A 12,973-nucleotide genomic window follows, 5' to 3' on the forward strand; every position below is an offset into this window, starting at 1 on the left:
AAGCATTTAAATACCGCATTTAAAATCTGATGAACTCAGTGTATCTGACCGGGTTACGACATTTCCTATTGACGCAGCAACCACTGTAAGTTATATTCTTGTTTAATTAGACTTCTCTGTTTCATTTATTCAACTCTGTATAATTGTTCTGTAGTTATTGTAGCTAAAACGGCTAAATCGCTTTTGAGAGATTTTAAATCTCAGATCTGCTCAGGCGAAACCTGCTTCACAGGTCTCAGCTCTCAATCCTGCATTATAATATAGGCAGGGCCAGTCTATTGATTGCGTGAAGTACAACCGCGTGACTCAGTCATCTTTCACTTAAAAAAGCATTTAAATACCGCATTTAAAATCTGATGAACTCAGTGTATCTGACCGGGTTACGACATTTCCTATTGACGCAGCAACCACTGTAAGTTATATTCTTGTTTAATTAGACTTCTCTGTTTCATTTATTCGACTCTGTATAATTGTTCTGTAGTTATTGTAGCTAAAACGGCTAAATCGCTTTTGAGAGATTTTAAATCTCAGATCTGCTCAGGCGAAACCTGCTTCACAGGTCTCAGCTCTCAATCCTGCATTATAATATAGGCAGGGCCAGTCTATTGATTGCGTGAAGTACAACCGCGTGACTCAGTCATCTTTCACCAAAAAAAGCATTTAAATACCGCATTTAAAATCTGATGAACTCAGTGTACATCTGACCGGGTTACGACATTTCCTATTGACGCAGCAATAACTGTAAGTTATATTCTTGTTTAATTAGACTTCTCTGTTTCATTTATTCAACTCTGTATAATTGTTCTGTAGTTATTGTAGCTAAAACGGCTAAATCGCTTTTGAGAGATTTTAAATCTCAGATCTGCTCAGGCGAAACCTGCTTCACAGGTCTCAGCTCTCAATCCTGCATTATAATATAGGCAGGGCCAGTCTATTGATTGCGTGAAGTACAACCGCGTGACTAAGTCATCTTTCACTTAAAAAAGCATTTAAATACCGCATTTAAAATCTGATGAACTCAGTGTAGGCTACATCTGACCGGGTTACGACATTTCCTATTGACGCAGCAACCACTGTAAGTTATATTCTTGTTTAATTAGACTTCTCTGTTTCATTTATTCGACTCTGTATAATTGTTCTGTAGTTATTGTAGCTAAAACGGCTAAATCGCTTTTGAGAGATTTTAAATCTCAGATCTGCTCAGGCGAAACCTGCTTCACAGGTCTCAGCTCTCAATCCTGCATTATAATATAGGCAGGGCCAGTCTATTGATTGCGTGAAGTACAACCGCGTGACTCAGTCATCTTTCACCAAAAAAAGCATTTAAATACCGCATTTAAAATCTGATGAACTCAGTGTACATCTGACCGGGTTACGACATTTCCTATTGACGCAGCAATAACTGTAAGTTATATTCTTGTTTAATTAGACTTCTCTGTTTCATTTATTCAACTCTGTATAATTGTTCTGTAGTTATTGTAGCTAAAACGGCTAAATCGCTTTTGAGAGATTTTAAATCTCAGATCTGCTCAGGCGAAACCTGCTTCACAGGTCTCAGCTCTCAATCCTGCATTATAATATAGGCAGGGCCAGTCTATTGATTGCGTGAAGTACAACCGCATGACTAAGTCATCTTTCACTTAAAAAAGCATTTAAATACCGCATTTAAAATCTGATGAACTCAGTGTAGGCTACATCTGACCGGGTTACGACATTTCCTATTGACGCAGCAACCACTGTAAGTTATATTCTTGTTTAATTAGACTTCTCTGTTTCATTTATTCGACTCTGTATAATTGTTCTGTAGTTATTGTAGCTAAAACGGCTAAATCGCTTTTGAGAGATTTTAAATCTCAGATCTGCTCAGGCGAAACCTGCTTCACAGGTCTCAGCTCTCAATCCTGCATTATAATATAGGCAGGGCCAGTCTATTGTCGCCCATCAGCTGTAGATAGTTAACTAATTAGAGAGGCGTGCCCCTACAGCTGTGAGAACTCAGCAATCAGGCGTCCATTTTAGTTAGCTCTTTCCTGGAGCGTCAGCTTAAGCGTCAGACAGCCGAAGACTGACAAAGACATTGGAGTCCTACGGGAGTAAGACTGACAAAGACATTGGAGTCCTACGGGAGTCACGAGGGAGGCAAAGAGGAGGCAAATCCTACTCTGATTGAGCTGGTGTCTTATTTCTCTTTTCTTTAGTTTTCTAACCCCTCATGCTATAATCATGTGTATTTTCTCCATTCCTGTTCATGTGTCTTCTCGCAATTATCACTGGCCCTGTGTATCTCGTAATCGATATAACCGGCCTGCTCTCGTTTATCCCACATGCTCCACTGAGATCCAACATCTAGTTTCAGGTGGCCTGTGGAATTGCCAGTCAGCTGTTCCTAAGGCTGACTTCATCTCTGGCTACGCCTCCCTGCAATCTCTGGATTTCCTTGCTCTCACTGAGACTTGGTTTACTCCATCCAACACATCCACCCCAGCAGCTCTCTCCACTGCATATTCCTTCTCCCATACACCCAGACCAACTGGCAGAGGAGGTGGCACTGGTCTCCTGCTCTCTCCCAAATGGAGCTTTTCCCTCTTCAAGCTACCTAACTTCACTCCTTCCACCTTTGAATTCCATGCCGTCACAGTAACCCATCCTATACAATTGACCATAGTTGTTCTCTACCGTCCACCAGGCGCCTTGGGGGACTTCTTGGAGGAATTAGATAATCTCCTCTCACACATCCCTGAAACTGGCCCTCCCGCTGTACTTCTCGGAGACTTCAACCTCCAGACGGGGAAGATAGACGAACTAACATACTACTTCTAACCTCTCTGTAAACCCGCTCCACACATCCGATCACTTCTTCATTTCATTCTCTCTACCCCTTTCCAAACATAACAAACTAATCTCTTCTCATCCTGCACTTGTCCGCCGTAACCTTCGTTCCCTCTCCCCCTCTACCTTTGCCTCGTCGGTGCTCTCCGTCCTCCATTCCTCTGACTCGTTCCAACTCCTGCCTTCAAACTCTGCTGCAGAATCTCTCCTCTCTACTGTCTCATCCACTCTGGACTCTCTCTGTCCTCTCACATCTCGGCAGGCTCGTCAGTCCCCTCCTGCTCCCTGGCTAAATGATGCACTGCGTGCTAATAGAACCGTCCTTAGGGCAGCAGAGCGGAAACGGTGGAAATCCAAACACCGTGACGACCTCCTAACCTATCAGGCTCTCCTCTCCTCTTTCTCGGCTTCAATCTCTCAGGCAAAAAGCACTTTATTTCAAGATAAGATCCAATCTTCCTATTCCAATCCGAAAAAACTATTTTCCATCTTCTCCACCCTCTTGGACCCTCCAAAAGCCCCTCCCCCCTCCTCACTTCTGCCAAGCGACTTTGTTACCCACTTTGAAAAAAAGGTTGATGATATTCGCTCTTCTTTTTCTGACTCACCTTTACTCACCACTGGGTCACCAGACCCTCCTTCCACCAACACACTAACCTCCTTTTCCCCTCTCTCTCCAAGTGAGGTTCTTACCCTCATTACCTCTGCCCGCCCTACCACCTGTCCTCTGGACCCTATCCCTTCAAACCTCCTTCAGACTATCGCTCCTGATATTCTACCGTTTCTCACCCATTTCATCAACACTTCTCTAACTTCTGGTCACTTTCCAAACAGTCTCTAGGAGGCAAGAGTAAACCCTCTCCTAAAGAAACCCACTCTCAACCCGTCTGATGTTATAAACTACGGGCCTGTCTCTCTACTCCCGTTCCTGTCTAAATCACTTGAACGCGCTGTCTTTAAACAACTCTCCTGTTATCTCAATCAGAACAACCTTCTGGATCCGCACCAGTCTGGTTTCAAGGCAGGTCACTCCACAGAAACTGCTCTCATTGCTGTCACGGAGGAACTGCACACTGCCAAAACTGCATCCCTCTCCTCTGTCATCATCCTGTTGGACCTGTCTGTTGCATTCGAGACGGTGAATCATCAGATCCTCCTTTGCACTCTCCAAAAACTTGGAGTTTCAGGCTCTGCACTTTCCCTCCTCACCTCATATCTGAAAGACTGTACCTACAGGGTGACTTGGAGAGGGTCTGAGTCCGACCCTTGTCAATTAACTACAAGGGTCCCTCAGGGCTCATTTCTTGGTCCCCTCCTCTTCTCCCTGTACACAAACTCGCTCGGATCAGTCATTAGCCCGCATGGTTTTTCATACCACTGCTACGCTGACGACACCCAATTAATTCTGTCCTTTACCCGCTCAGAGACCCAGGTCGTCGCACGCATCTCTGCTTGTCTAGCTGACATCTCTCAGTGGATGTCTGCTCATCACCTCAAGCTCAACCTTGACAAGACTGAGCTGCTCTTCCTTCCGGGAAAAGATTGTCCCACTCTTGACCTAACAATCAACATCGGCACCTCAGTTGTTTCCCCGACTCAGACTGCAAGGAATCTGGGTGTGATCCTAGATAACAAACTGTCCTTCACTGCAAACATTGCTGCTACAACCCGCTGCTGCAGATACACGCTTTACAACATCAGGAAGATACGTCCCCAGCTGACACAGAAAGCGACGCAGGTTCTGGTCCAGGCATCTCACGCCTAGACTACTGCAACTCCCTCCTGGCTGGTCTACCTGCATGTGTCATCCGACCTCTGCAGCTCATCCAGAATGCAGCGGCTCGTCTGGTCTTCAACCTACCTACATTTTCCCACACCACTCCGCTCCTCCGCTCCCTTCACTGGCTTCCGGTAACTGCTAGAATCCACTTCAAGACACTGGTACTTGCGTACCATGCTGCGAATGGATCTGGCCCTTCGTACATCCAGGACATGGTTAAACCATACACCCCAGCGCGTGCACTACGCTCTGCATCAGCCAAACGACTCGTTGCGCCCTCGCTGCGAGGGGGACCCAAGTTCCAGGCAAAAACATGTGGGTTTGCTATCCTGGCTCCAAGATGGTGGAATGAGCTCCCCATTGACATCAGGACAGCAGATAGCTTGCACATCTTCCGGCGCAGACTGAAAACTCATCTCTTTCGACTCCACTTCGAGCGATATAACTTTTAACAAAGCACTTATATACTGATAAAGGACTGGCTTATCTAAAGCCAGTTGAGTAGCACTTGAAATGTTTTGGCTCTATGAAACCTGATGTACTTATATGATTCTGTTTTCTTCAAGGTTGTGTCTTCCTGGTCGAATGCACTTACTGTAAGTCGCTTTGGATAAAAGCGTCAGCTAAATGCAATGTAATGTAATATAAAAGCGACAGAGTCACGCCTTGTGTTGCACGTAATAGGTTAATAAGTGCAGGATTCCACTGGTCAAAGTTGAGACAGCTTCTTTGGAGGTTTCATTTCCAGTCCTTCCTGCTTGCAGAGCCAAGCAGTGTGAGCCGCAGACACCACCACCATGACGTTCCGTGGAAAACAAACCTTCTTCTTTCTGACGTCTGTGTTATTCCTCTATGTTGCTGCAGATCCACATGGTAAGTGAAGTAGATTACTTATTTATTTGGCAACACTTTTATGCAGATCTGGCTGCAAGGTGGAGTTGTAGTTGATTTTCTTTAAATGTCTTTTAAGGCGAGACACGGCAGGCAAAAACATCGTTTTTCATGCACTGGTCAATTTTGAGATTTTGTGCTATTTTGATTCCATAACATGTTTTCTTTCAGGCTTGTGGAAGGAAAAGGTACAAAATACACATGTAAGTGTTTATTTTACTATAGTTTGTCTATTTGCGTCTGTAGATTTCTCCTAAATTCACCGGTTTTTGTGGGGAGAGGACACTGGCGCCTGTTTGTTCGCCGCTTCTCCTACGCCTCAGAGCTGCTTGTAGCACTTCGGGATTTGAAATCAAATATGAAGTGCTTTATAAATGAAACCCATTATTACCAAAAGTTAGCATTCTAACCATAGCGTAACATAAAGTAGGCTACCGCGACCGCTGTTTGCAGGGCCGCCCCTCCCTACAGGCCAATCATACAGGCTGCATGGGGCCCCGCCTTGCGCAGGGGGCCCCGCCCAGAGGGCCTCAGCTGCTGTGCGCAGTTCTCCGCTCAGTTCTCCGCTCAGTTCTCCGCGCACCCCCCGCGAGAGTGAGAGGTGACAAGGGGAGCACGTGTGTAACCCGACACCGTTGCAATGAATCGACATCTGACCAATCACGGCTTTGATACGGCCACTAGTGCAGGTGAAGAGATGTCGGTGAAAAGACAGTTTCAGTCCGGGACAAGCAAAAGGGGAAACAAAACATGAAGAAACTAGAGCATCACTCGAAGGTGGGTTATTGTATGAGTCAAATGTACAACTTGTGAATGTTGTATAAGTCAAATTGCCAATTGCCATATTAAAACATCAGCTGCAATTCAGGACATGAAGAAGGCAGTCTCTGCATAGCATATAGGCTAATGGAGATGCAGTTATTTCCATTATTCTTTATTTAACATTCATTCAAGTATGTGATGCCTTTGATCTGCTAATGTACAGGAGGAAGAGTGATACACTGTCTGTCTAGTTGGCTTACATAACAGTTCAAGTTTGCAGCCTAAAAAACATGGAGCATTTTTTCCCCTTTTATTCATTTTTATGTCAATTTGCACATTTCATTGTGACGCTCAGCCTCTCCCCTTAAGGCAAGGCAAGGCAAGTTTATTTATATAGCACCTTTCAACACAAGGCAATTCAAGGTGCTTTACAAAAATGAAAGACATTCAGACAAAGGCATTAAAAACAGTAAAAGATAATAAAAGCAACATTAAAAGAAAAAATATATGAATAAAAAGTACACTTTTACTCCTAACAGTCATCATCATGTCAACCACAACACAGAGAAACACTGATAGAAATGTGTGTGTAGTTGTTGATAAATTGCTGACAGAGGGAACTACATTTGAATACAGATTTAAGAAATATCAGTTTTTGAGCATGTCATAAGCATATTTTGTCTTGACTATATTACAACTATATTATAATAAAATAATATATTTATATTATTGAATTGATTATGATTATTATTATTATTATTATTATTAGTAGAAGTAGTTTATTTGCATTAATTATATTTTAATCTTTTTGAGGCTAGTATTTGGCAGGAAATGCAGACGTACCTGTAAACGCATACTGAACGACATACATGCACATTTACCATTTACCTCACTGTATAAAAAAGTAACTGTGTTGATAATAATAATAAACAGGAATTATATTTGCAAAGTAGCCTACTTTGTTTCCAAAAACAACTGTCGGTTGGGGGGGGGGGGGGGCCTCATCTCACAATGTCGCTTGGGGCCCCAAGTTGGCCAGGGGCGGCCCTGGCTGTTTGCACCACAGATATCGTTGGAAAGTTCCGTCTCTCCTGCAAAATCTCATCGGATCCAAATATGGTCATTTCCTTTGTATCAGCAACCAATCGTGAAAGTACAAAGGGGTCTTTAAACCAAGAAACGAAATCTCATTGGCTGGTGTCAATATCTGACAACGTGATTCGTTCAGATGCGTCACGTGGTGTGCTAAAACACTTCCTGGACATTTAAATCTCAAAATGGCAAAAGAACGGCGAAAAAAACGTTCACAGAGAAGACGACAACAATTGTCACTTGCACGAAGCAAGGTTATACAAAAAACAAATGACCCCGAACTTGAAATACATTCACGGAGTGCGTTGAGGCGCAAGCTGTCATCCAAAGAACTGAAGGGTTTAGCTAGCGCCTCACTGCAATCTTTAAAGGTCGTTTTCTCAAAATGAGTTTTTTCTCCTACTCTGAGTCCGGGATTTCCACTTCAGTAGCACGGAGATACACCAAACCTTCCAGTTATATTCCTATCAATATTATGAAGGCTTTTACATTAGGGTTTGTTCATATATCATTCATAGCCTGAATTATATAACATTTTATACGGCCCAAAACTTCACAGGTTTGATAACGATGCAGCCATCAACGCATCTAAGCGTATGATGGGATGTCATCAAATGCCGTTGGCATGGCATTCGCCATCAAGTTAGTTCAAAAGTTTGCAGTTCAAATATTCTGCTGCTTTTCCAAGCCTTTTTACTTTATTTTCTTCTCTCATCACACATTCAAGCCCCCAGTGTTCATGTATCATTTCAATCTCAATTCTTCACTTTCTTCTTACACATTACATTTCAGCATAGCAATTTAGCGTCAGCTTTTCAGCATAAAGCATTCCCACTAGCAATTTCTTCAGGAATTGCATTCTCTAGTTAAACATGCTATTTCAGGAAAAACTTGTAATAAAAAAAAACAATTGCCTTATTGTAAGTAATTAACTGGAGAAATGTATAGCTGATATCTTTAAGTTAAAAAAATTACCCTATTCACCTGGGGTGTCTCGCCTTAAAAGTGATATGACTGGAAGCTACCTGTTTGTATTTTCTTACGCCTCAATCGAGTTGACCTTTCAGCCACTGACGATCGTGCCTATGTCCAAAGGTGAAACATCTCTGCCAAAGAGCAAATTAGGATAAGAGTTCATGCTGTAGTTAATATTTCTTTTTGTTGCTGTCTTCATGTAATGCAGGATAAGATGATATTCAATTAATTGTTGCCAAAGTGAGTTATATTTTTGATTTATTTATACAAAAGCATGGCAAAGATTAAAGTAAGCTTTAACTGGGCTCGAGTGCTCGACCATAGACTGTATATAAATGGACGTAGTGTCCGTGGTGACGTCACCCATAGGGTTTGACATGGCTGAAATCAATTGGAAAGTTGTTGTATTATCTAAAACGTTTCCATTTATTTGTTACAACATAATCTAGAACCAGCCAATGAACACATGTTGCCTACATGAGGGAAATATATGCGCTACTTAGCTATAACACATGTTATTTTTCCAGGTAAGTTACACTGATACATTGCATTACATTTAGATTCTGAGTCCGTCCTAATATCCTCACAGCACCTGAAGTCCACACTAAGCTGGGGAGCCTGAGAGGTCAGACTCTGAGTGTCAAGGGGCAGGAGAGTGGGGTCCATGCCTACCTGGGTATCCCATTTGCCAAGCCACCTGTGGGCCCTGCTCTGAGACTGGCTGCCCCCCAGCCTGTGGAGGGATGGGAAGGAGTGAGAGATGCCACCAAGCAGCCACCCATGTAAGGCCACATGCTACAGGTGTCGCATACCTTCCTTTAAAATGATATTCAATACTCACTGAAAATCATGTTTCTTTTTCAGGTGTGTTCAATATAAAAAGTTCGCCTTAGATGTGTTGGAAAAACTTGGTGGCCTGGTCGTGGATTTGCCAGACATTTCAGAGGACTGCCTTTACCTCAACATTTACACTCCTGCCGACAGAACTCCCGATGCCAAGCTTCCAGTAAGTTGCTCCATGTCGTGAGTGATACTCAGTTACTCTGTTCAGGTTTGGATAAGGATTCCTTTTGAATAATCCATACTGAGTGACAATGTAGGTTTTTTAAAACCATACCCCAAAGGGATTGATGTCACAATCTATGTTATTATCTAGTCATATTAAAGTCTTTGTTAATGTGGTTTATTGAGAATCTAAGTAAGAATGTGCCTTCAATTCTTGTTGAAAAGTTTAAGGGCTTGCATTACCTTACCAGGTCATGGTCTGGATTCATGGTGGAGGGTTTGCTATGGGGTCAGCTTCTACGTTTGACGGCTCCGCCCTGGCTGCCTACCAGGATATGGTCGTAGTTCTGATCCAGTACCGTTTGGGACTTCTGGGCTTTCTCAGGTTAAAACCACTCAAATCACTAAGAAGAGTTAGAATTACCATACTAAAATAATATCTCACTACTTTGGATTTGATGTGAAAAAGTAGTCCCTTTTACTAGGCTGTGAACAATATAATTGTATGCCTTTCCAGCACTGGAGATGAGCACATGTCTGGGAACTTTGGCATGCTGGATCAGGTAGAAGCTCTGAGGTGGATCCAGCAGCACATTCACAACTTTGGAGGAAACCCAGATGTAGTTACAATATTTGGGGAGTCTGCTGGCGGAGTGAGCGTATCTTTACTGGTAAGTATCAATCTGCAGTTGAATACAAAAAAAACTACAAAGTTACTTCTGTCATCAGAACCTTACATTTTCTTTGTCACTTGAATCGACAGCTCCTCTCACCGTTGTCTGATGGCCTCTTCCACCATGCCATTGCTGAGAGTGGCACTGCTGGAATGGATATTGCTGTTGTAAAGGATCCTCTACCAGTAGCACAGGTTAATTATAAGTGTGTGTAAACATTCTTCAGTGCACAACACATTTGTTTTTCTAAGTCGTTAAGATGGATCCCACATATATCTCCTCAGATGGTGGCAAATATGTCTGGCTGTAGCCTCGAAAGCACACAGAAGATCGCTGATTGCATGAGAATCGTCGACATAAAAACTATTGAGGCTTTGGGAGAGGTGAGATATTGAATGCAAATAATATATAGATTTATTTAGTCGGATTTCGTTTTAATAGGAATATTCTGCTAGATTTCCATGATGTTTTAAGTATTTATATCAACTTTTACACATTTTTTTCTTAAGGATCAAACCTTGAGAATCTCTGTAAATATTGATGGACACTTCCTGAGAAAAACAGTGGACGAGCTTTTCCGTACACATGAACTTCTTACCGTACCATTCATGACCGGCATTAATAATGATGAAGGGGGCTGGATGCTTGCTGATGTAAGTGCAATTGCTAAATTAGCACTGATGTGTATGTGACTGAAGAGCTTAACAATTGCCAATGAAAACATGATAATGTGTTGTCTCTGTGCTTGTCTAAAATGTGTATTGTCTTCCCTAAGTTTTTTGCTCCTCCAAACTGGACAGAGGGGATAGATAAGGAGCATTTGATGAACCCTCTGTACCTCTTCTTCCCTAATGTAAGGCAGACTGTTCTGGACATTACAATGTTACAATATACATCATGTTGAAACTTCTTTGACAGATGTTTTGTTCATTTTTTTCCAGCCCGAAGATGCAATCATTAGAGAGTTAGTGTTAGAGGAATATATTGGAACGGGTGAAGATCGTGTGAAAAATAGAGACGGGTTCACCGAGCTGTTAGGGGATATGATTTGTAACATTCCTGCCATTAAGACTGCTAGTGTCCACAGAGGTATTTACCATGCAAATATTTTGAGGAACCATTGCTAAATATTTCTTGCCACACACTTTTAAAAACAAAATATCTCATGTCCAATCTTTTATTAATAGATGCAGGTGCTGATGTATACCTGTATGAGTACCAGTATCCTCCACAAATCCTGAAGTCAAGAAGGCCAAGCTTTGTTGGGAGTGACCACGGAGATGAGATCTTTACAGTTCTCGGATTGTGCTTTACAACTACCCATGTCACATTATCCGGTGAGTGAAATATATAAATCAGAATTTGAATAGACCACCAGAGATATGCAAAGTGTTTTAACAGATTATCCCAATGTTAGAGCCATGCACTGAGGAGGAGGAACAGCTTAGCAGAAAAATGATGAGCTATTGGAGCAACTTTGCTCACACAGGGTAGGAATTTACCTTTGTTACAAGATAATACACACATGGAGATAAGACTGTTTTTATAACTGTGATTGTGTGTGTTTTTTAAGGTCTCCTAATGGGGATGGGCTGGCCCACTGGCCAAAGTACGGCACAGGGGAAGAATACTTGTCAATTGATTTAAAGGAGCAGGTAGCTGGCCAGCACCTTAGGGAGAAGCGGTTTGTCTTCCTGACTCAGACTCTCCCAGAAAAGATCCGACAACACAAAGAGAAGATGGAGCGCAACGAGCTGTAGAACAGTCTCCACCACCTTTCTCCTCTCCATCATTTTCTGATCAGTGATTCCATTGTTTAAAAAGTCAGTCAAAAGGCATTGCATAATATTCTTTCACTAGCAGGAACCACGCCACAAACAATGTGATGTTTGTAAGTTTATTGAGGTAACAGTAAATGATGTGAGGGGGGTGAAGGGATGGTCTGGGAGGACGAGCTGTGGTCCGTGCAGTGGGGGAGACTCAGAGTGGGGGTTCCGTCTCCGGCATAATTGCGTGGACTGATTACGGGTCCCCAGACGGTACCTGGAATTAGATGTTAGTATACGCGGTATATTAATATAGATGTTGACGGGCAGGGGATGTTGGGATGAAGGGATGAGGGATGTAGGGATGAGGGATGAGGGGTGTAGGGATGAGGGATGAGGGATGGAGGGATGAGGGATGAGGGATGTAGGGATGAGGGGTGTAGGGATGAGGGATGTAGGGATGAAGGGATGAGGGGTGTAGGGATGAGGGGTGTAGGGATGAGGGATGAGGGATGTAGGGATGGGAGATGGGAGATGAGGGGTGTAGGGATGAGGGGTGTAGGGATGAGGGATGGAGGGATGAGGGATGAAGGGATGAGGGATGAAGGGATGAGGGATGAAGGGGTGTAGGGATGAGGGATGTAGGGATGAGGGATGGAGGGATGAGGGGTGTAGGGATGAGGGATGGAGGGATGAAGGGATGAGGGATGAAGGGATGTAGGGATGAGGGGTGTAGGATGAGGGATGAGGGATGTAGGATGAGGGATGAGGGATGGAGGGATGAGGGGATGTAGGGATGAGGGATGTAGGGATGAGGGGATGTAGGGATGAGGGATGTAGGGATGAGGGGTGTAGGGATGAGGGATGAGGGGTGTAGGGATGAGGGATGAAGGATGAAGGGATGAGGGATGGAGGGATGTAGGGATGTTGAGGGGAGGGAGGGAGGAAGGGATGGGTGGATGTATCGCTCGGTGTGAGTCGGAAGGGGAACTGTATGGGTAGAAGGGAGAGGTAGGGTGGGTTGAGAGGATGGAGACAAGCATTGGCCGGAAGTTTTGCCGGATATAAATAGGGGTGGCCGTGGTTTGAGGCGGAGTTTTAGGCGTGGCCATGCTCCTGAACCTACGTTAACATTTTAACCTAATTTAATACAATCCACATTTGTGTGGTCATCTGTGGCTTATAAAAAGCACTCACTT

The 12,973-nt window shown here is 43.4% G+C and overlaps 1 protein-coding gene across 1 annotated transcript; it reads left to right on the forward strand.

Moving 5' to 3' along the window:
• Nucleotides 1-5,261: 5,261 nt before the first annotated feature.
• Nucleotides 5,262-11,802, forward strand: LOC117533375 (fatty acyl-CoA hydrolase precursor, medium chain-like). The gene is made up of 13 exons (XM_034197071.1): nucleotides 5,262-5,482; nucleotides 8,919-9,111; nucleotides 9,194-9,335; nucleotides 9,586-9,719; nucleotides 9,852-10,005; nucleotides 10,098-10,202; nucleotides 10,293-10,391; nucleotides 10,518-10,661; nucleotides 10,784-10,861; nucleotides 10,950-11,097; nucleotides 11,196-11,345; nucleotides 11,426-11,498; nucleotides 11,582-11,802. Exons 1-13 carry the CDS (start codon nucleotides 5,407-5,409, stop codon nucleotides 11,766-11,768), a joined length of 1,683 nt encoding a protein of 560 aa, XP_034052962.1. The 5' UTR covers nucleotides 5,262-5,406; the 3' UTR covers nucleotides 11,769-11,802.
• The last annotated feature ends 1,171 nt before the right edge of the window (nucleotides 11,803-12,973 follow it).

Source organism: Gymnodraco acuticeps, unplaced genomic scaffold (assembly GCF_902827175.1).
Source record: "Gymnodraco acuticeps unplaced genomic scaffold, fGymAcu1.1, whole genome shotgun sequence".
In the NCBI taxonomy this organism is placed as follows: Eukaryota; Metazoa; Chordata; class Actinopteri; order Perciformes; family Bathydraconidae; genus Gymnodraco; species Gymnodraco acuticeps.